At 39.4% G+C, this 21380-nt stretch overlaps 1 protein-coding gene across 1 annotated transcript; it reads right to left on the reverse strand.

Moving 5' to 3' along the window:
• Nucleotides 1–3411: 3411 nt before the first annotated feature.
• Nucleotides 3412–4441, reverse strand: LOC131229493 (LOB domain-containing protein 39-like). Its single transcript, XM_058225456.1, has 2 exons — nt 4130–4441; nt 3412–4037 (listed from the first exon to the last, which is right to left on the reverse strand). The coding sequence occupies exons 1-2, from the start codon at nt 4311–4313 to the stop codon at nt 3655–3657; spliced, it is 567 nt and encodes a 188-aa protein (XP_058081439.1). The 5' UTR covers nt 4314–4441; the 3' UTR covers nt 3412–3654.
• Between the last annotated feature and the right edge of the window lie 16939 nt (nt 4442–21380).

The following is a 21380-nucleotide window of genomic DNA, read 5'->3' on the forward strand; positions in this document are numbered from 1 at the left end:
TGAAGACGAGCGCTGACGCTACTCGAGCTCCAGGTTGTACGAACGGTCCAACGGAGATCAAAGTAATATGGCCCCAAAACGATGTGTTTATTATATCCACACCGTTCATCCATTTTCCAAGATCATTTTAGGTTATGAGCCCAAAAATGATTTATATCCAAATCTCAAGTGAACCACACCATAAATAGAAGTGAGACAATGATTCTCATAGTTAAAAAATTCATAAGGCTCATCATAACATTTATTTTCCATCTAATCTCTTCGTAAGTAAGGTCACAAAGACATGGATGAATAGGGGAAATAAATTTTATATTGCTCCAAAACTTCTTTGATCCCTAAAAGGATTTCAATTGTAGACATTCAATCCCCCACTACTTGTTACAGTGTGGTCCACATGGTCATTGAATCTGTCTTACTTTTCTGTTCAGGCCTTACAAAGAGCTCGCCAAATGGATGGACAGTTTGGATATAACACATACCTCATGATGGGATTTGCAGAAGTTGGTGACGTCGACACACCAGCTAGATTGGTGGTGTGCAGGTGTTCCGCTGCCCACACGAACGGAAGCGAATTGGCTGGTGTACCACACATATAGTTGTGTGTTGACGTCAGCAAATTCGATAGGTCCGATCACGAAGTATATGCTATATCCAAATCGCAAAAAGCAATGGGGATTTAAGTTTTGGATCAATATGAAATTTAATTTTCCTCTTCATTCAAGTTTTTGTAACCTTATGAAAAGATTGGATGGATAATAAACCTTATGGTGGGCCCTACAAATTTTTCAGAGGTGAAAATCATCATCCCACTACTACTTTTGGTGTGGTCCAATTGAGCTTTGGATATGATTCATTTTTTGAATAATGGTCTGAAATGATCTCGAAAAATGAATGAACCATGTGAATATAATAAATACATCATTGTGTGGCCCATGTAACTTGGATCCCCTTCGAACGGTTTGCACAACTCGGAGCATGGGGAGTGTCTACGCTTGTCTTCGCACTAAAAAAAAAAAAATTAGCACCGTAGATACTAAATTTTTATACCTTTTATTTTTTGAACAGCTGAAAACTTAAGTTGTGAATGTAAATTTTTCAGGTACAAATTGAGAGTTTTGGATAAAAGTATCCTTGGTTTCGTTTCAAGTAAAATCAGTTGAAAAAGTACGAGTATTTTCATTATTATTGAATTGTGTCTACGAGTAGAAGTTTAGACTGATGAGTAAGTTTTGCTAGGGTTTTAAAAAAAAATATGAATGAAAGGCCACGTCTATAATAAAAAATTACCCCAAACGTAACCACATCAGCTATGTGTGGTACACCACCCATTCCGCTTCCACCTGAACTATGTATTATATCCCAAGAGCCTATCCATTCTGAACGATCATTTCAAGGCATGATTCCAAAATAAGGCCGATCCAAATCCCAAGGTGGACCATACCACATAAAGCTACGGGGATTGAGGGGGTCACATAAATTTTGGATCAAGCTGATATACGTGCTTTTCCTTTATCTATGTTTGTGTGACACCGTGAAAAGGTTGGATAGCAAATAAATATCATGGTGGCCATGGGAAGGTTTTAACAGTGGCTGTCATTGTTCCACTGCTTTCTGTTGTGTGGTCCATGTGAGCTTTAGATCTGCTTCACTTTTTTGAATCACACGTAAAGTGATCTCATAAAGTGAATGGACGGTGTGGATATAACAAATTCATTATAGTGGGCCTACGTAACTTTGTTACGTCATCACACGACCATGTCAGTGGTGTGCGTCTCAAACGAACGGATGGCTACACACATCGTGGGGCCCACATGGCTCGAACTTAACGATGACAGAAAATATCAGATTAGAAGATCCCAGCTTGTGGACTTTTTTCAGTGTATTTTTGTTCTTAACCACCTATTAGTAGGCCAAAAATCAAAGGCTAGGATGATCTTATGAGAGTGATTTCAGCGGCATGAACTATCTGCGGTGTAAAAAACTTTCCAATGGTCTTGATTTTAAATTCACTGGGCCCTACTCTTCAGAACCTAAAACCAGATTATATTGCGCAGAAGCTTAGGTTAGGGACATGAGATCTCTCATTTAAAATCACTCAACTACCCATTATAGGTTTCCATAAAATTACATAAATACCCTCTAAATCCTAGAAAATTGGGGCCACAGAGGACCCAGAAATCAGAACATCCGGAGGTGATCCAGATGGGATGGTCAGGATCAATCCCCTTTCAACCCCAATCAGCATCCCGTAGGTGCGGTACCATGTACTACTGGCACTTGACGTGTACAGTTACATTTTCGTAAGCGAATGAAAGCCTCGACGCCGCTAGTTCCGAACATGCAAGATGCCCTTTTCTAAAAAGGTTGCGACTTTTCGTCCGTCGCCCTTTAACGAACGGAGCCCAGTTGCCTACGCTGTAAGATTGATCAGGACCGTCCATTACGCAAAAACGAAACGAATGGATTAATCCCAACCATCTGCTCATATCGACCAATAGGATTTTTGGGAAAATGTACGATAGAGCCAACCGAGTAATCTTCCACCTTCCACGTGGACAGCTGACAGTCAATCAGGAAGGTCCCAAGTGGCCTCTGCCTCAGTGCGGGGATTGGGTACTACCACGACCAACCTAGCTAAAGACAGACGGTCCTGTCAGAAGCTCTGTGGGGCCCACCGTGATGTATGTGTTTTATTCACGCCGCTCATTTTGCAAAATCATTTTAGGTGAAGAGCCAAAATATAAAATTTAAGGTGGACCATACAATAGTTGAAGAGTCCTGAAATGAAATAGATGGACGGCTCGGATAAAACATAGATATACGGCTTGTATAAAACACATATATTACTGTGGGCCGCTGACAAGACCGTCCGTCTCTATATATGCTACACCATCACAATAAGAGCATGGTATAGCCGTTGGATTTGAGTCATGATTCGAAACAATTTATATGGTGGGCCTCACGTTCCAATCTTTAGTAGGCCATTAGTTCAGAGCATCCACCGTCAGGTATGTGTCTCGTTGGATCAACGGTCTGATCATGACCCAGATCCAACGGCTAACAGTCCAGTTTATAGCTACCGTCCATTTGAAGGCCACCAAATGAAACTCACTTACAAATCATAGGGTCCACTAGATGTACGGTTCCGATGCCACATGGACTGATTGTGAAATGGTGGCTCAATCACGACGTATGTAATATTTCAACCGTTGCGGCACCAGAAGATCGATAGAGATTATCCAACCTGAAGACTCATAGGAGGCAGACTCGCAGGAGTTTCAACACCCGGTCAGGGGTTCGAGTATCCATAGGTGGTGAAAACCCACTACGGCGTGAGTGTGTGGGGGTGTGTGCGTGTGTTATAAAAAAAGAAAAAAGAAAAAAAAAATCCAACCTGAGGCCCATCATGGGTGGGCCATGCAATATAAAATTATTTTAAAAAGAGAGAAAATTACAAAATATTTATATTAATAAGCGTCACACGTCATTAAAAAACAAAAAAACAAAAAAAAAACAAACCGACAGGTTCATCTTCCAAAAGCTAAATCCCCTGCGGTAGAAAAACAAAAACCTCGCCGGAATCCAACCACAACCGTTGAAATTCCAGGAACCGGAATCTTACACCGTTCGCCGGGAACCTGACACCCCCGCGTTTCAAACGAACAGATTCAGCATCTTCCGATCGCCGCCGCCGCCGCCGCTCTCCGCACACGTCGTCACCGATCCATCCGAATTCGGCGTCACCGGCCGCCGCTTCATCCCCGCCGTCGATCCCGACCGCAGACAGAGATCAAGATCCGAACCTTGCAGCTTCTCCACCCTCATCGCCGCCGATCGACCGTACGGATCCCGCTGAATCTCCCCCGATTCCGGCACCGGAGGCTCCTCCGTCAGCGGCCGGAGCGTGTCGCCGCGGAGTACGGTCTCCACCGCTGCCTGACACACGTGCCAGTTCCCCGTCCAGAGCAGGCCCACCGCCCCGTTGACAGGGTTAATCGTACGGCCACAGGCTTCAAAGAGAAGCGACTGAAAGAGGGCTGAAAAGGCAAAGGTAAGAAATAAAAAATACAAATATATATTTATTTATTTTCTTTGAATTTGTGAAATTACAAGAATGCCCTTGGAATACCTGGTCGCTGATTTTCCGGCACGGCCGATATGAAGGACATGAGACCGGCACGGCCGAAGAACTTGGCTACGAAGACCGTAGCGTTTCCTTGAGCTTCGGAGCTGTCGATCCATTGAAGACAGGGGCGGAGGATGCACGAATCGCTGCATCCCTTCCGCAGCACTCGGCAGCCATTACAACTCATTTCTTACCGTTATAACGTCTGACGTTTTCCAAACGGTCATTAACGTCAGACGCGGCACGAGTGAGAGAGAGAAGAACGGCTTCTTTTCTTCTCCTCTTCTTCCTTTCTTCTGCTGTAAGGAAGGGAAATGAGAGTCTCTGTCTTGTATATATTGATACTCGACCCGAGTATTAGCTTATCTGTCCTCGGCATTATTTTCTAATCCAGACCGTCGATCTGATGGGCCTTTAAGTGAGTGTGTTGTTTGTTAAAGTGATCTTATAGCTTTTTTCTCTAAATAGATGGTTTGGAAATGAAATGCAGCAGATGCAAGGAATGAGGATGATTTGATTTTTAAGGTTGTTTTTGGTGTATTGTCAATTTAATGTGGGGCCCATCGTATCAACGGTCTGGATCACGGAAATATTGGTGGGAGATGTAAGAAGTGTGGGCCTGAGGATAGTGTGCATGTTCTCGGGTCGAGGACCATATAATTCCGCAACTTTGGTTCGGTTCCAAAGTCCTGGGTATGAGCGGCTCCGTGTTTTCGCGGCTCGTGCTTTATCCACCGTTGGATTCCAGGCGTGGATGACGATGGACGGCATTTTTTAAAATGGAAATCGATGTTATGCGTTTGGACCGGAATCTTCTACAGCACTTGTAGTAGAAAGTGCGTGCAATGCACGAGCTCTGTGTGGGCCACTGTGATTTTCTCATGAAATCCACTCCGTCCATCAGTTAATCCATCACATGCTAACCGTACGTAAAAATTTAAAATTCGATATAGAATTAATATGGACCGCACCATAGGAACAATGTCATATCGCACCTAAAACCTTTAAATTCAATCGGTGTGGGTCACCTGAAACTTTAATAAGCCTAAATTTTGTAGTATCTATACATCCTGATGAGAATCACCTGAATAACAGATTCGATGTCATATAAGAACACGGTGGACCCAAGAAGGTTTATATGGTTATCATCTCCTTCACCTTTGTTCCCTCTATTATTGCGTACCTGATTTTTTTTATTGGCTTAGTTTTCGTATTTAGACTAATTTGATGTGATGAAACGGATAGACGGAGTAGATTTTCCAAAAAATCACGGTGGGCCATATAGCGAGAGTGCTACACGCACTTCTAACAACACCTGTGGTAGACTACTCCGGTCCAGTACACCTGCTACTTCGTGCTTCGTATGTCTTCTAGAACTGCAAGTAGCTTCTACGAAGTTATTTTGCTTTTACCGTCCCTCCTGAAGAATTATACGGTGCATGGTGGCATCTTTAAATGGTGTACACGGATTTTCAATTCCATCAACTTGAGCCCATTGATCTGTAATCTAGACCGTTAGTCTGTACTTTAGCATCGTGGTTGGACGATGGGTAAGAGATAATCTTGATATGACAATATCCAATTTATGATTTCTACCCTACATATCAGAGGTAAAGAGAAGAAATTCCAAGAACGGTTAATATTCAAATTAAAAACGTCTTTACATTGTTCGATGAGATCATCCAATCAGCGAGATATAAAGAGGAGTATTCTCCGTCCACGGTGGGACATAACAGACCAATGAATGGTTGACCCTCATTCTTAGAAGTGTGACAAATATCACTGATATTTTCAAAATCTCGCGATATTATATTGTCATCAAATAATGAGAATTAACTTTTAGCTTTTCTGAATTTACCGTGAGAATTAACATTTTAACTTTTCTGATTTTATCGTGAGATTAACATTTTACCAAATAGTGCCTCGACGATTAAAAATTAAAGGAGGGAGCTTTTTTAGGAAGAAAATTATTAAAATACCCTTTTTCATTTTTTTCTTTAAAAATTAGTAAAATTCAAGATTTATCAGCCCACGTGGTATGTGCATAACATCCAAGTCACCTAACATATGCACCTCACCATGATAATAGCACGAAACAAAAAATAGGCCAATCAGATCATCAGATGGGGTACACTTAAATTTGAATATTTTGAGTTGTGTATATTCTATTTTCTATGTATTGACCCATTTGTGATTGGATCCCTCATATTTTTAGTTATCCTAATAATCATGTTGATGTGCAGCTGTTGAACAGGTTGGATGTTAGATGCATACTCGTGGGCCCGACAATTCTGAATTCTCCTATTTGTAAAGAAAATATTAAAAAAGAGGGCAGTAATGTAATTTTGCCTTTGAAAAAGCAATGCCCCGGAATACGGGCTTTTGGAGGCGCCATTTGGTACAATCCGAATCACGGACGAATTTTACTTAAAAAACTAGATTTTAACGCAAATTTTATTTGAGATTAAATAAATTATATCATGCTAATATTTTCTAGAGATTTTTAACACACAATTCCTAAAGGATTTGGATTTTACCTAACAATTTCTCAATGGAGCTTTTCCAAATAAGAAATTACACCATTGCCTTACTGTAACTTTCTTTACAACAAAATAGAGAAATGAGAATTGTGGGGCCCATGTAGTCTGTGTATAACATCCAACCCATTCAATAGATGCACGTAAATATTATTAGTAGATAAATACAAAATATGACGGATCCTACCATGAAGTTGGTCAATCCATAAAAAAAAATAATAATAATAAATAAAAAGGTATACACCATTTAAAATATCTTATTTTAAATGTAGCCCATCTCATGATCTGATAAGCCTGATGTTTTGGTCATGTAATCACTATGGTGGGGGTGCATACATGTAACGTCCTGGATTTTCGTTATTTTAGATTTCCAAAATATCTTTGAAAATTTTTAATATAACTAACCTACATTGTCACTTATTAGCCTTTGATGCTTGATATGAGTTTATATATACACGAGTGATACCGGTAAAGAACTGCGTAAATCCAATTAATTAACTATAGGAAGTCAACGAATCCGCCCGACCACTTAAATATCGAATTTAACTCCAGGATTTGTTCACATGTGGTCTAAATCTAGCAGACCTATTACTGACTAATCGAGATAACTTTAACTAAATAAAGACCTACCTAAAGCTGAGACAAGTAAGCGTCAAATCTTAATTAATAAATCAAATCAATTCAGCTACTCATTTATCTTACGAACAAACGGTTTAGAGTGATTATGACCAAATCGCCATTTTTGCTAATTGTGAATAGGCCAACCCTATGAACTTAGCTAATTCAGACCCTAATAATTGCACACAAGAAATCTTCCTACCCATTTCATTACAGAAATGCCCCGATTATTTGAATAATCTTTAGATTACTCATTAGTGGACCACTAAACCCGAGGCTAGAGAAAGACTTTTGTCATAGTGGGGTTGACGTTCATCGCGAGTGGCAAACTAAAAAAATGCCCAGAACTGCTCAACTTGGTCCAAGGGCCAAGTGCTTGAAATACGCGAATGCCCTATGATGAAATATGAAACTTAAGAGAAATAAGCCCCCCACTCTTTCACAAAGTTATGAATTTTTTACCGTTAGATCACAACCAAACTCGAGGTATGCGTTAAGAATAATTTTCCGCTCATATCCGTATAGTCACAGCTCCAATTAATCACCGACGACCGTTTATCGCAAGTGGGGTCTCCACGACTAATCGAAGCGTCTGATTACCGTCCGATTATGACTAAACATAGATCCCATAGTGGAACACCTGCCCCTGGTGTGGATGAGTCAATGAGCCCCCGAAAAGACCCCGTAATTAAAAACATCCTCCCCCAGGGTAAGTTAAATGGAAAAAGGGGACACCGGGGCTATTTGTGCACATTCCTGGCACTATAAATAGCCCCATTTCTCACTCTCTCTCCTATAAAAAATTTCATTTGCAACAAGAGAGAGAGAGAGAGAGACCAGAGGAGAAGATGGGAGAAGAGGCATAGGAGAGGAGCTAATTCCCCCCCACCCCGCTAGCCGCAGCCGCACCTCACAATCGAAATTTTTCCCAGAGACAAGTAGAGGTAACTATCAAGCGTTTCCTCAAAATTTGGGCCTTAAGTGCCGATTGCATGTGCCCTTACAAGCTAACCATGCTAGTGCAGAGTACTGGCGAATCGACCTACGAAACCCTAGCCCTAAGAGCGAGTCCAAATTCTACATAGAATCCAAGCTGTTGACCATTACCCCTATGTTATCGTTTATCGAACCTCATGTCACAATTAATGATTTGTGTAGTAAATAGATGATTGCATGATAACCAGTGCATACTCGTATGGCCATTTGCTTTCCATAAATTGCTAATCAAATGTAATGTAGTTTGAACATTCAATTAGGCGCTAAAATAAGTTGAAATTGATGGATTTGTTGCTCATGCTTCCTATTATCCACCTGCATATGCACTTAATTCGCCTAACATATGCGAATTATAATGAATAGTGGTAGTACACCTGCAAGTTCGATAAAATGTCCAAATAAAGTAGAATTTTCTTAATTTATTTTTTGTACTCTTTCCTATAGCTGCGATAATTAATTTATTAGTATAATGATTGATTGCAGTTATTTGGTTAATCAGGTTGGCTGGCAAACCATAAATTCATGAGGGCAGCCATAATTGAGTTGGCCACCCCAGACTAGTCCGATTGACCCGAGCTAAACGCGGACAACTGACAGTAGTTGGACTATAGGGGATTCTTCCACCCAATGCCTGTTACATCAAGATTTGTCCGAGTCAACTGAAATACCCTAATAGCTTACCAACCATGTGTGTCCACCATGTACGATCACGTCTTCCTGGATTTAGAGCACTCCATACCCATAAGATGCCTACTGATAACCATTAGTGATACGATCTCTGAGTCTTAAGAGTTGGGCATGGTGGTATGAGACATCGTGTCCGTGCTGTCGGCCGACACTGGGGTGACGAGCCTTTCCATAGTGATCAATGAGGAACCAATGAGGCTATGAGTCAAGTACTTCAAACTGTAATGATGTCGCGACCGCTCCACAATTGCATTTGGGTGACAACCCTTACATCATTTGTGGGCGCCCTCCACCCGTTGATGGGCGGCCTAACCCTGTGCGTCTAGGCTGTTTCATACGGGCCTTAAGTGATCAATCGGGTAGTATTAGCCTCACATTGATTGGAGAGTTGTCGTCTGGGTGGTAAACCCTAATACGGATCAAGGATCGCAGGCACGGAGTCACTACGACCGCCTTGGGCTTAGCTATCTAGATAAGGCCATTGATTAAATGGAGGTGTTTAAGCTTCCCCAATTTTGCTAGATGAATGGACTTAATTGGTTACTTGGCTAACATGAGCATTCATCACATCGTATTAGTTTAGGCTGTGACGAATTAGGCATTGTGGTTGCATGATGAGGGGGTGTTAGTATTTGTAAATGAGGCGTAAGAGTCGCTTATGAGAGTGTTGGATTGTGAGGGCATGCATCATCTCATGACAACATGCACATGCATTAATAAGAGTAATTAGGAACTGGATGTTTAAGTTGCTTTATCATTACCTGTGCTACTGGAGTTGATAACATGTGTAACTTAGAGTTAATAGAACCACTAAGTTGATCACTCACTCCCACTCTGGGATAGTGTTTTAAAACACCAACCAGACATTGTTATATATGTAGGTACTATGGAATCCGATGCATTGGAGAAGGCGCACACAACTCGGAGGAGTCCTCGTACTTCCAATTGTTACGTGGGCCAATGTAAGACACATGTAGGACGTTGAAGAGATTTTACAGTCGACACATTTTGTATTTTTGAAACTTTAAATTTTACTCAGTTGTAGACCTGTACTCTGGATAGACATATTTTACTTGTTAGCTGATTTACTTGTGTTAAAATTTACGTTTATTCCAAAGTAGATTGTATAGTCTATTTTAATTCTATGAATTGCTCAAATGCCAAGTGAAACGAACTGTAGAATCCTGCTTCCGCAAAGCATAAGTGGCACTTAGGATATCGGGAGTCGAGTATTTACTCAGCCCCCGAAATATGGGGCGTTACAATACATTGGATGGATTAGATGTTACACACATACCACATGGGCCCTATAAGCCTCGAATTTTCACTGCTTAAAGAAATAATTACGCAAGAGCACTTTTATAATTTCGTCCCTAAAAAATCAACCCCTTGTAATTTCTAATTCTCTAGAATTATTTGGTAAAACGTAGATTTCTAAGGACTTTTGCATTAAAAATCCCCATTTTCTAAATTCTTAAATCATTTATTGATTTATACTAAATAAATTTAATTCTTTTATTTTTTGCAAGATTTTTCTAATAATCAGAATTGTGAGAAAAATATAAATTTTGAAAACTTTTAGGAAATTGTTTGGTTAAGAAATTGCCGAGAAAGAGACTTGTTGCCATTGCTATTAGAATAAAATCATGTACAATGTGCATGTATGTATGACAAATCTCGCACTTGGGAATTTTTTAGTATGTTTTCAAAATTTTGAAGTTTTTTTCTTATGATATTACCAGGAAAATATGGTTAAAAATATAGTTTAAATAAAATAAATTAATAAATAATTTTAAGATTTAAATATTGGATTAGTTCAATTTTATTGATTACAATATTAATATCATGTCAAAACTGCAAAAAATTAAAATCATTGATACTTTGAAAATCTTAAGATACTTGCATAATGAGATTTTTAGTTTTTTTTTCACAAAAATATGAAAATCTCAACTACATTTGTCATAGTAGCTCACACACTTGTGGTGGCATACACATGGGCCATTCACTAACTTAGCAATTGTATCAAACATCCAAGCCATTCATCAAGGGGGCCTTGCCATACTGATCCCTAATTTGAAGATTAAACATTTTTAATGTGTTGTTGTTCAATTCTGGCTACACATGCTACAAATGACTCGAATTCTGTCAAACGTGTGTAATTAGATTTAATGTCAGGTGTACAAGAGTCGTGTTTGACTTAAATCGATTAAACACGCTAAGAATTAGCCGTTTTAGGACCAGATCAGTGAAGATTGGCCTAATTGTTCAACCACTAATTGTTAGAGCGATTAGGAAATTTTAGAAGGAGATGGTTCATAATGCGATCTTTTTGCCTTAGGAAAAAAATAAAGTTTTCTTTCAACAGTAATAGCGTATCAAGTATCTCAATTGAGCAATAAAGATTGGACAAAAGTAAAAATAAGGCAAGATCGTTGATTTCATTAATTGGAATGTAAAAGCAGTACAATTCGCAAAAAGGAAAAAAAAAATAAGTAAAGAGAAAAAATGCATGCAACTTGTGTTGACAAAACAACCATGAAAACTATCAGAAAGTCATGAGACGCTCATGGCGTGAAGTCAGCAGAATGTGATAGATGATGTATGAGAACTTAATAATATGGAGGATCCGTTGATAAGGTCGTGGATATTTAACCTACTTGAAGTTAACGATGCTAGAAAATATCATTTCTTAACCCCTCGTTTCAATGCTATGTCATTATGATAGTTACTCCATCTAGCATGAGAAAAAGAAAAAGAAAGAAAGAAAGAAAAAAAAGCTAAGCAAATAATGGCCGAGAGGTATGGAGAGACAAAAATGATACTCTAGCTGATTTTATAAATTAAAAAATTGTTATATAGATCGAGAATCAAAAATCAATAGAAGTAGAAAAAAAAAAAAAAGCAATCATCTTTATTATCCTTACCTACCTAGATATTTGTTAGGCAAAAGTTGCTTGAGTCTTCAAGGCTACACATCTGACCCGACCGACTGATGATGTTTTGTCTTAGATGAAGTTGACCAGAGTATTAATCTCATCCTCCTGCTCCTCACAAACCTTTTCTATCTCCTCATGACGTTTTCTTAAATCCACTAACTGCTCCTCTAATGCTGCAATTTGAGCGATAAGATAATCCTTTCCACTTCAAATTCTTTCAATTTAGTATACGCAGTAGAAATTTTTTTCCTAGCAACACTAACCTTTGTTAGTTTGAGGTTTGTGACCGAATGCTCAGTTTGAATATTCTCGACCATGACATTGATTTCTTAATACTCTTGCACAAAGTTTAGGAATTCGCGACGTGCAGGTACCTTGATCGAGATTGTTTCATCAAAGCGAGAAAATACTTAGTAATGATGGAAAAAAAATACAAGTCTTTCAACTAACACTATAGAAATAACCTCTACGACTCATGAGCGTACAAGAGCTCATAATTCATCCGTGTATTGCTAAAGTTTTAGAAAAGGCAAAGGAGACCCGGTCATGGTAATATCATTGTTGAGAGCTTGGCCGAGAGAAGAGAGTACGACTTCAACGAGGGACACTTTCTTGGGAACTGGAGGAGGTGTCGTTATCATCTTTGTTTGCATAGGTGCATAAGCATATGGTGGCTTCGAAGGAGTGGTGACTCTGGACATGGTAAAAATAATTGAGTTCATCGCAGGAACATCACTGACTGTCTCTCAACAAAAAGTAGTTATTCTTAGGAGATTGGTTGGCTGAGTTAGTTCATCTTCTTCCTCGTCCACAATCAATAGGTATTTGGCAGCTGTGATGGGAGTAGGTTGTTCGGTAGGACCCAAGGATAGTACAAAGCGGCTGACCAATGCTAGAGTAGAATGAGAATAAATGTCTTATTGGGGATTCTGTAGTGTTAATACAATTGGCTCATCATTTTCTTGGTCAAAAGTGGTCGACGGAGACTCAAAATGAAAAGAAACACGAAAAAAATTCTAGCGATTAGGCAATTTCCGTACATCCAAGAGTATCCTCACTATGTCGAGGTGCATTGCTCGCAGTTGCTTCAAAATTAGAGCCATTGAGTACCACCATAGGATTTGCAGACTCACCTGCAGCAACGGAGGTGGTGGTTTCTTCAATTTGTTAAAGATTGAGATTGTTAGAAGAATAGCTTATTTTTTCAGCAACCACAACCAGTAAGTTCTCTTAGTTTTACAAGTTCTACACAGACAATAAAATATTAAAAGAGATAAAGAGTGTGAAATAGATATATAGAAAATGAAGAAAGATGTCCACCTAGATCAGAACGATTAACGAAGGTAGTGTATCTGTTGATCACTAATTGAATTTTGGTTAGGTTATTAATAGCCACTGCATAAGAACGAGTATAAAAGGAAAAATGTAGTGATTTAGATTCGTAAGGGTTGAAAAAATAAAACAATTACATTTTTTTAAAAATGAACCACGGTATAGATCAGTTGTGACTTCAGGGACTCTTCCTCGGACTTGCCTTCTCCTTTCTATGGTATGTCGTAGATCAGACTCAAAAAACTCAGTCATTCCAAGGTTTGCAAGGGACACACATACTTTGCGTTGGCCAATATTTTGCTACATATGAGTTAGGAGGGGCAAGCGGAGGACGATATTGTTCGGAAGTCGTGCCCAGTTCTATGTCATGGTCGTCGGGGAAAGGGTGTTGCCTTTCTAAGATTCGCATGATGCAATCGATGTTACCAGTCAGAGCCTTTACTTGGTTTTCCAAATAGGCAAGCCGACTTCTCTTGTTCCTAGATTTTCATGCATTTGTCGGGGAAGGGGGGGTCAGGCAGGGAGCTTGACTATGAAGCCTAATGGTTTTCAGGATGTTCTTCTGGTATCGACTCGACTATAGCGGCCAAGGCCCTTTTTTTCCTTTAGCCATCAAAGGGGGAGAAGTAGAAAAGCGATTAGACTCGTTAGTGTAGGAAGACTTTTTAATGACTTTGTTGTCATTCCCACAGACGATGTCAAACTATTGTCACTTAAATCTGGTTGATCCCGTACTATCTCCTATGGCCCATTGGGTACCTGCACTTTAATGCATATTTCCCTCTATTTATACCTTGGTTTTATAAACATGATAATGCTTAATCGATTTAATTATGCATGTTTTCATGCGCGATATGATTTCGAGAGCTTAAGGTGAAATTGATGCCAAAAGGAAGATTTATGCTTAAAATATTACTAAATGAAGATTTAGAGATTTGAAAATCATTAATAAAAAATTCACATGCCAAAGATAAAAGAAAACTAAGTGAAGAATGAAGAGAATCAAAGAATTGAAGTGAAGAAAAAGAATCTTAAAATTGTCCTGAAAACAAACATATTCCTAAAATTGTCCTGAAAAAGCATATTCTAAAACTCAGAGTTATTTTGAAAAACTGCACAGAGTGCATAAATTTGAAGTGGTTTAAACTCTGAGTCTGTTTTGGAAAACTACGCAGAGTGCGTAAATTTGAGGCGGTTTCTAGATTTTTCCAACTCGATGCGAAAGTTGGAGTTCCATAACTATAAATAGGACTCTCTAGGATGCTCCAAAGCATCTTTTAGGGTTTGGAAAGGTCTCAAGGAACATACACAAGGATGGAGTAACAGCCAAAGAGTTTTTCTTTTTCCCTAGTTTATTTTTCATGTTTTGTTTAAGAGATTTGGTTTTAGTCATGTCTATGGTTGTCTAAATCTCTTAGCTAGGGCTAAGAGGTGAAGCTTGTAGCATGTTTGGATGTTTATTTTGATTTGATTGTTATTCTTATCGAACTTCATTGATTTCTAGTTTGATATTAATAGACTATTTTCAGTTTTTTATAATTTATTGTGACTCAAATTTCAATAAATGTTGTGATATTTTCTTTTCTTGTTTTGAGATGGTGAGATTGGTAAATCCCCTTGTTCACCATCATCTCCTAGGCATGGTAGTGTGATGGAATCCTTTCCAATCATCACAATTCTCCTCTATTGAGAATTAAGTCAATGAAAAGTTCAGATTTGATTTAAATTGCTTTATCTTCCAATTGGATAAGATAGGACTCCAATTCTAATTGTATACCTTAAATCAAATAAGGTAGCATCTTGATAGCTACAAATGGATCCTTGGCACCCTAGTTTCCAGCTTTAAATTCATAAGTTTTTATTGACATTATTTACCATTACTCTCGATTATTCAAATTTCAATTTAAATCTTTTTCTAGTTCTAGTTATTTTCAGAATACGTACAAGCTTAGTTCCTATATATTCGACCTTGGTCTTACCGAGTTATTACTACATCGCGACCCTATACTTGGGATTATGAATACCGATTGTGGCCAGGAACCCTCCGATGCGTAAGTTAGTAGATAAACCAAGAGTAGGTGTGGTTAAAGTCGGGATTGTTGTGTGTACCTCTTCTTTAAGCAGGGTGATGCATTTATAAGTTTGCTAGGCAACTTGCATATCTGATGAGATCTGTAAGGTATGCTGGAGGGGGCCCATATTGGGGTTAGAATCTATTCTCAGGTATTTGTCTGATTATTTCTCGATTGGTGTGATCTTCGGATAAGATCTCGCTGGGTAGTCCTACTTGTATATAGCGCGAGATTCTCTCTAGATGTTTTCATCCCGAGCTCAAGGTCGGTATTTGAGGTCGGCATCCGCGGTCGAGATCAGCATCTGAGGTCAAGGTTTGTCAATGAACCCTTTGTTTTGAGTTAGCTTGTTAGTAAACACCCCATTGGTAGTACACACTCCACTGTTTCATTGACTGATTCGGATCGGTCATTGAGTTTTCTTACTCAACTCAAGTTCCCTTGTTATAAGCGCTTCGATAGTTTAAGTAGTTTGTTTTGATGGTTTTTTGCCACGTGTCTCATACGTCAAGTTAGCTAGATTTCTCTCTCTCTCTCTCTCTATATATATATATATATATATATATATATATATATATATATATATATATATATATATATATATATATATATCCGAATGCTCAATTACACACCAGTTCGCACTGAACTCGTGTGAACTTTTTTTAAAATTCATCATGTGTGATGTGACTCCAAAATCTGAACGGTTCACATGAAGCAACACCTCATGAAACCCCCCGAGACCAATTTTTACTTTGATCCAAAACTTTGGTGGGTCATGAAAAATGAAAATAGTTTCTACCCTTGATTTGCATTTCTCTTTGCTATGGCCCACCAGAATTTTAGATCAGAGTGAAAATTTGTCCCTTGGGGTTTCATGGGATTCCGCATCACATGGACTGTTCGGATTAGACACCCATGACACGTGTGCAAAGGTGCACACGTGCGTAGGTGCAGGTGAGCATGCCTGTGTGTGTGGGATGGCATTAGGTTGACCTCATGGGAACTGTGTGGACTCCAACGTGATGCGTGCGGAACATCAACATTATGCATTTGATGGGTCACCTTTAGGTTATGGGATATCTTTAAAAAATCAGCCGTATATGAAACTTAGGTGGGCAATACCATCTAAAACCATGTGAAGACATGCCTAAAACTCATCCAAGTGAGACACATAATGAATGGTCTGGGTTTGTGAACCAAATCTTAGTGGTTCGAATAAATGATCATGAATATTTTAATGGGAGGATAATCCCTCTCAACTGTTACATCACCCAAGTCATAGATTGACTTGATTTTTAAGCCCACGGCCCACCATGGAATGGTGCATCTAAGTGATGGGGCAGATGTTTGCCAGATATCATGGTGGGGCCACATAGCTCAACTTCATGGGAACTTCCTGTGAGGTCAACCTCATGATACTGTTTCCCACACACACAAGTCATTGTTTAATTATATATGGTTAAAAAAATTATTTATTTATTTTTTAACTTGATCAGTTATTGGTGTATTCAAACAGCTCCAAAGGTGGGTCCTTACTCTTGCTCGGGTGGTAGACTCTCAGGAGTTTCAACTCCTGGTCAAGGGTTTGAGTACCCATAGGTGGTGAAATTCCACTATGGTGAGCGTGTGGGGTGTGTGTGTGCGTGTGTAAAAAATTTAAAAAAAAAAAAAACCCAGCTCCAAAGGAGACAAAATTATGATAATACAACTCAAATTGGACTAACCATCTTGTGAAATTTAGCTTCGTGGACCCTTAAATCTCCAAAAGCGGCAATCTTAGCCGTCCAATGTTTGGCCTCAATGGTTTTTCTTTAGAGGGTGAGTTGGATGGTACCACCTATTTTTGTTGAAAAAATAAAACAAATACATTAAAACAATGAATCAAATAATTTGGATTGATCCATTCGATACGTACACTGAGAAGGGTTAGGTTTGTAAGATTAGGAGATTTTGGTATACGGTCCTGCTGTGAAGCCATCAGATTAATGTCTCACAGGAGCCATACATCAGGTGGGTCCCACAAACTACTAATCGGGATCCTACAGATAATCACAAATCAGGCGTGAAATGAGTCTCTGGCAACTTCAGCAGATGACAATCCATGCAACGCAGCATGCGGTTACTTTTAATCCTGACCGTTTGGCCGTGAACCAAAAGTCCCACAAAAGGGAGCCAATTAGGTGCAGCCCCGGCCTCACCCAACACGGTACAGTCCTGACTGTGGGGCCCACCTTGATGTATGTATTGTATTTCCACGCCGTCCATACGTTTTATCAGCTCATTTTAAGGCAAGAACCCAAAAAATGAAGTAGATCCAGATCTTAGGTGGACCATATCATAGTAAACAGTGGGGATTGAACTCACACCATTAAAAACTTCCTGGGACCCACCGTAACGTTTGTTTGCCATCCAACCTGTCGATAAGGTCAAACAGACCTGCATTAATGGAAAAAACAAATATCCTCTTTATCCAAAACTTTTGTGTCCTAAAAATTGTTTTTAATGTTCAATCACCACTGTTTCTTGTGTTGTGGTCCACATGATATTTGGATCTACTTCGTTTTCAGGCCCATACCCTAAAATGATCTAAAAAAACGGATGGACGGCGTGGATATACAATAGATACGTTAAGGTGGGCCCTGCATTCAGGGCCGTACCTTATCAGCTCCCCCGCTGAATGGATGCTTTTAGCTGACTGCTTCTGTCCTTTGGATCCACCAATAGTCTCGACTCAACTACTAAATAATGTCCACTAATTGAATCTTAAGATCGTGTAATTAATCTTATTTTTGGGATGCATCCAATCTAATGTGAATCTCACGATTTGAAAGGTTTCGATTTTCCTACACATGTTCATATATTAAAGGAAAGAACGCCCGTGTATTGATGATCATTCTCCGTCAGAGTATCTACTTTTTTCTCGTAAAAAAGAAGAATAATTCCCGCGTCTATTTCATTCCCAGCTGGAGGAAAAATTGGTAGTGTGCCTGGAGTTTTCGGGAGAGAAATGCTACTCCCTACCACCGAACATCCACACGCGTCCAACTTCACACACGTGGATGAGATCCATCCCGTCAATCATTTGGACACCACATGGAATCTGCCCTCTTCCGAATATCAGGGCCATCAGTCAATCAGGCGCCAGACTTATAAATTTAGGGTTAGGAAAGGATAATCTACGGTCCACATCCATTCACACACGTCCCACATGTTGGTTGATCTTTGGACCAGGGAACAGTTTCTCCGGAAATATTTGATGAACGGTAGGAAAATTTCACACGTGTGAGAATCGGCACGGGTCTGATGGCTTTTGCGAGTAGCATTCCTCGAGCAGGGGGAGAGTCGCCGAGTGGTTGTCGCTGTCTTACGTGGCATAGTTATCCGCCCGAACGTACTAATCGGTGATCTTTTTGCAAGTTGCAAATACGGACACGATAAAGTAGATACAGGAATATGGTGACTCATGTACACGTGGCAGGGATAACTATGATGTTGGACCGTACATTTAGTTGTCCCTTTGTGGATGGAAAATAAATGAAAATTCACAGATATTAGACGGTCCGATCCATCTGATCATTGACTTTACAGTCCACGATGGAAATGAAATGAAATTTAACGACCCAAAATCAGGGGGAGAAAGCGAGTAAAAGTGATTGGTAAGTGTCTTAGATACTTTTAATTCTAAGAAATTGAACCATCAACGATGGATCCCACCAGATATACGGTCCTGATTGATTCATAAAACTGCCACGTGTAATTTAGAGGATGTGTCTATCACATTTTGGTTGTACCGGTTGTACTGCTTCGTCCCTGGCGCAGGGAACATATCGCTATCGTACGCCGATACGAGATAGAGAGAGGGCGGCATCATTCAACCAGTGGAACGCGGGACTGGGTTTGGCTAGTGTACACCAACACCAGCCCGCTAGCTGGTGTCAATGCTATGTGGGCCCAATCATGATGTATGTGTTTTATCCAGGAAAATCCATTCATTTTACGATCTCAATGAGGCAGATCCAAATATAAGGTGGACCATACCACAGGAAACAGTGGGGATTGAAAGCTCACCGTTGAATGTTTTTGAGGCCAGGGAAGTTTTGTATCAAGATGATATTTGTATTTTCCCTTCGTCCACGTTTGGAAGACCTTACCAACAGGTTAGATGGAAAATAACCATTTCAGTGGGACCTAGGAAGTTTTTAACGGTGGACATGGGTCCACCTGAGATTTGGATCTGCCTCATTTTTAAGTTGATTTCCTAAAATGAGCTGGGAAATGAATGGACTGAGAAGATAAAACACATACATCATGGTGGGGTCCACGGAGCTTTGACATCAGCTAGGTTGCTTATGCTGGGTTCACTGCCAAAACGGACTCCACCAGAACGCATTGAGATGTACTGTCAGTTTTTATTATTAATATTATTATTATTATTAGGGTTAGTTCACACAATACTCTGTTAGCCCCACCATGATGTAATGTGCTGTTCATACATTTTGGATTATTCAGGGTCATGAGACAAAAATTAAAAAATTAAAAAACTGAGGCATATCTAAATCTCAGGTGCACCACACCATAGGAAAACATTGGTGATTGATCACCCAAAAACCTTACTAGGGGCCACTATAGTTTTTATTTGCCATGCAACGTATTGATTGGCTTACATATCAATTTAATCTAAAACTTACTTGGCCCCAAAAAGCTTTTAATGGTGAATATTCAATCACCACTGTTTCGTGTGGTGTGGTCTACTGAAATTTGTATTTGCCACATATTTTGGATCATGCCACTAAATGAGCTGGCAAAAGGCATAGACAAAACATACGCAATCTGTGCTTGGACAAGACGTCTATCCGATCATAAATAGCATGGATGACATGTTTTAAATATAAGCAGGTCTCTTTTAGGATGTGTGGATGTTTAAGTTACTTAAGTTACTCATGCATTAAGTAGCTTATCTTGGTTTATACTTGTTACACTGAGGTGATTAAATAATTTTAAGTAAAAAAATTACTTATAATCGATCTTAAACCAAACTTACTTATCTCAAATTAGTTACTTATCATTTTTACTTATCTATTGTAGTGGGCGTGGTTAACATGGAGTGTGGGTGTGTGCTAACAAGCTAACCCAAAATAATAATAATAATAATAATGTAAAAAAAAAAATGTAATTTACAGGGTGGTATCAAAACGGGTCCTTAATAAATCTTATTTATAAGAAATTGTGTGAAGGGGAGAACGTTTTTGTGCTTGTTTTTCAATAAGATTTTTTTTAATTAAAAATGATATGTTTTTAAAATTTTTGTTTGGCAAAATTAAAATTAATATGCTAAATTAGTATATGTGGCATATATAAGATGCTTGGAGATGGACCATATCACATGTGGCACACGTGTGAGTGGATGCCTGAAGCTGAATTATGACACACATGGTAAATGTAATGTTCTTGAAATTATAAGTGCCACATGTAGCATAAGATATGCATTATCACATTTGACGCATCGGCACTTGAAACTAGATGAGCCACTTGTGCCCATCAACACCATCGACACACATGGATATAGGGGTGTACATCGAGTCGAACTGAGTCAAGTTGGCCTTAGCTCGACTCGGCTCGACTCGGCTCGGTCCTCGAGCCTGACTAGCCAACTCAGCTCGGTTTAGCAGCTCGGGCCAATTCAAGCCAAGATCGAGCCGAGTTCACCATTGTAGCATTTTCACAAATACCTTGACTGCACCTTTAAAATCTCACAGTATTTAAGATAGCAGCAATGGTTTTACAAGTATTTTATCAAACACCTTCTAAGCAACATAAAAATCAAGAAAAAAAAAGGTGTTGTTGCATATACATACCTTCCTTGCCACCGGCCACACTTCTTTGAGTCATTTCATCAAACACTTGGTGAGTAACATCAATATCAAAGTAACTGATTCACCGGTTCGATCCGAGTTCGATTCGAGCTGGGTTCGATCCAAGTCAAGTTGAGCTGGGGCCAGCTCGAACTCATTTTGGAGCTCAAAAAATCAGCTTGACTTGGGTCGAACTCAATTTCGAATCACGTCAAATCGAGCTT

The sequence above is a fragment of the Magnolia sinica genome, chromosome 16 (assembly GCF_029962835.1).
Source record: "Magnolia sinica isolate HGM2019 chromosome 16, MsV1, whole genome shotgun sequence".
Lineage (NCBI taxonomy): Eukaryota > Viridiplantae > Streptophyta > Magnoliopsida > Magnoliales > Magnoliaceae > Magnolia > Magnolia sinica.